The sequence below is a fragment of the Tupaia chinensis genome, unplaced genomic scaffold (assembly GCF_000334495.1).
Source record: "Tupaia chinensis unplaced genomic scaffold, TupChi_1.0 Scaffold000466_1, whole genome shotgun sequence".
Taxonomy (NCBI): Eukaryota; Metazoa; Chordata; class Mammalia; order Scandentia; family Tupaiidae; genus Tupaia; species Tupaia belangeri.
This window is the reverse complement of record NW_006159975.1, coordinates 1,523,993-1,526,415: the sequence shown is the minus strand read 5'-3', so window position 1 is coordinate 1,526,415 and position 2,423 is coordinate 1,523,993. Positions and strand designations below refer to the sequence as shown.

General features: G+C 42.6%; 1 protein-coding gene across 1 annotated transcript in view; it reads right to left on the bottom strand.

Moving 5' to 3' along the window:
• The window catches only part of PCLO (piccolo presynaptic cytomatrix protein), a 445,966-nt gene that overhangs the window by 205,312 nt on the left and 238,231 nt on the right, over positions 1-2,423 (bottom strand). The window contains exons 6-7 of the mRNA XM_006155762.3: positions 1,202-2,423; positions 3-1,164 (exon numbers count right to left, since the gene is read on the bottom strand). The exon at positions 1,202-2,423 is cut by the window's right edge and continues 1 nt beyond it. Of these exons, the coding sequence (XP_006155824.1) occupies positions 3-1,164; positions 1,202-2,423 (2,384 nt within the window). The remainder of the gene's footprint in view (positions 1-2; positions 1,165-1,201) is intronic.

Here is a 2,423-nt window from a genome sequence, read left to right as displayed (position 1 = left end):
GAGGAGGAGGCTGGGCTGATATGTCCAAAGAAGAACTTCGAAGGAATGGACGAGTTTTAATTGGCAGAGAGGAAACAGAAGGACTGCCAGAGGGTAAGTGAGATGCAGGTTTTTCCTGAGGAAAGATCTCTCTGGATATGAAGTATGTAGTTGAAAGCGGCTCCTTCATTGGGGGAGCCATTTCAGAAGAAGGTGGTTGATCAAATACAGTTTCAGATAAGCTTTGCTTTGTCCGTTCAGCCTCAGACACCTCCATTTTGTCTTTATAAGCTTCCAAAACTTCCAGAATAATTCCATTCTCAGTTTCCTTCTTGACTTTCTTCATTGCATCTTTTTCAGATATAGATAAGTCAGTGGAAATAGTGTCAGCAATTGCCTCCTCAGGCTTAGTTTCTACAGATTCTATCATAGAAGGTGCTATATCAGATAAGGAAATCACAACATGATCGGCACTAGTTCTACCTTCTGGTGCGGTTGTCTGATCTAAAGATATACTTATTTCTTCTGGATAGTCAATAATGCTGCCTGGAAAATAAGTTGATGAAGAAATTTCCTCAGAATCTTCAAATTTAGTGATTACGTCCAGGGGTTCTGTATAAACGGTGGCTATGCTATCCAGGGCAGTAATGGGTGAGGAGCTATCTGTGGTACAAACTGAAGAAACAGATGATGTGAGAGAAGGTGTGTCAGAGGGTGGGACAGATGTAGCACTTTCTGAAGGCTCTGAGTAAGTCAAAATCAGTGACTCATGGGCAATTATCTCTTGAATTTCTCTTGTATAATCAGTTACATATTCGTCCTCAATCTCCTCTGTTGAAAAGTGTTGGGTTATTTTAACGTCTGGGATAGAAAGTGTTGCACTGCTGGTAGAATCTGTAAGAGATGCTCCTGACAGCACGCTTGATGTCAAAGAGGCATCAGGTGCCCTGTCAAAGTCCAGAGTGGACTCGGTCAGATCATCACCGATGGGGTGCTGGGTAGGGCTGGATCCAGGAGTTAACTGCATCTGTTGCCTTTTCATGAGTTCTTCATAGGCAGCATCGGCATCTAATAATTTTTTTTCTTCACTGGAGGACGTTACCATTGTGCCCAGATCCACTATCTCATGGCTTTCTGGAATAATGTAAGAGCTTGAAACAATGTCCTCTTGAGGCACAACAGAATCCAAACTTTCTAACTCATAAAACTCTTTCTGGAGGTCGTAAGCTTTCTAACTCATAAAACTCTTTCTGGAGGTCTGTGATTTTCTGCATAGGATCTTCATAAATCTGTTCTGTAAGTCTTAGTTTTTGCTCTTTTCCTCTCTGCTGCAGAAATCCATTTTCTTCTTCTTGCCTTGTTAGCAGACTGCCATCTACCGATCCATTGTATGTATCCTCCACTAAGGATTCATAAATATAATCTTCTATTAACATTCCGCCATACAAAGGCTCTTTTTCAAATACATCATCTCGTTCATTCGCACCTGGAAAAGCTTTATATTTTTGGGTTTTATGCATCATTTCTTCATACATCTCCTCAGCACTTTTCAGTGCCTTTTGACCACCTTCTTTCTGCATAATAGATTGCTCATCTGTCGGCGAGTATAAAGACACAGCTGTGGGCAATTTATAAACTTTTTGTACTTCTATTATTTTTTCTGGGCTTATTTCAAAACCTTCTGGGTCGGATTCTATGCTAGGTGAATATTCAGAACAAGAAGATCTCTGGAGCTCCTCCATTTCGGCAGCCTGACGTAATTCTTCTGTTGGGGATGCATCTTCAATGGGGGAGAGATTACTGGGTGGTGTCTTTGGTCTCTCCCTTCTTCTCTGAGCTCGAAGTTCATCTTTGTCTTTCTTTGATTTTTTACTAGAACTCTTCCTTTGTTGCTGTTCTAATTCCCGCTGCTTTTCTTGCTCCTTTAATAGTTCCTCTTCCTCTCTCAATTCCTCCTCCTCTGAAGAATCTTCAATAGTAGGCAAGAGAGGGCCATGTGATCGGTGCCGAGCTTTGCGTTGCTGTTTGCTTTCTCCTTTTTTGTGACTCGGGCTGCTGTCACTGTCCTCATCAAGTGACGACACGGAGGTAGGGGATGTACCAGGAGTGAAACTGGAAGCATGAAGACTGGAAGATCCCTCGCCTCTGGACCGATCTTCTGGTGAGTCTGTCAGACTTTCCATTTCTAATTCTGGCTCTTCATCAAAATACAAAGCTGTTTTTTTCGGCGTGGAGTCTGCAGCGTATTTATCTGCTATTGTGCTGTTGAGTTCAATTGTTTTAAATCGACGTAGCCCTCCTCCTCCAGCAACTACAAGCTCTTCACTCTCTTGACTTTTAGTTTCTCTGTACTTCAGTTCAGGACTTTCATCAAATGTCTCATCGTCTTCATCGTGCCATGAGTGACGTCGCCCGGCCTCGTCATCGAAGCTGGCACTGCTCTT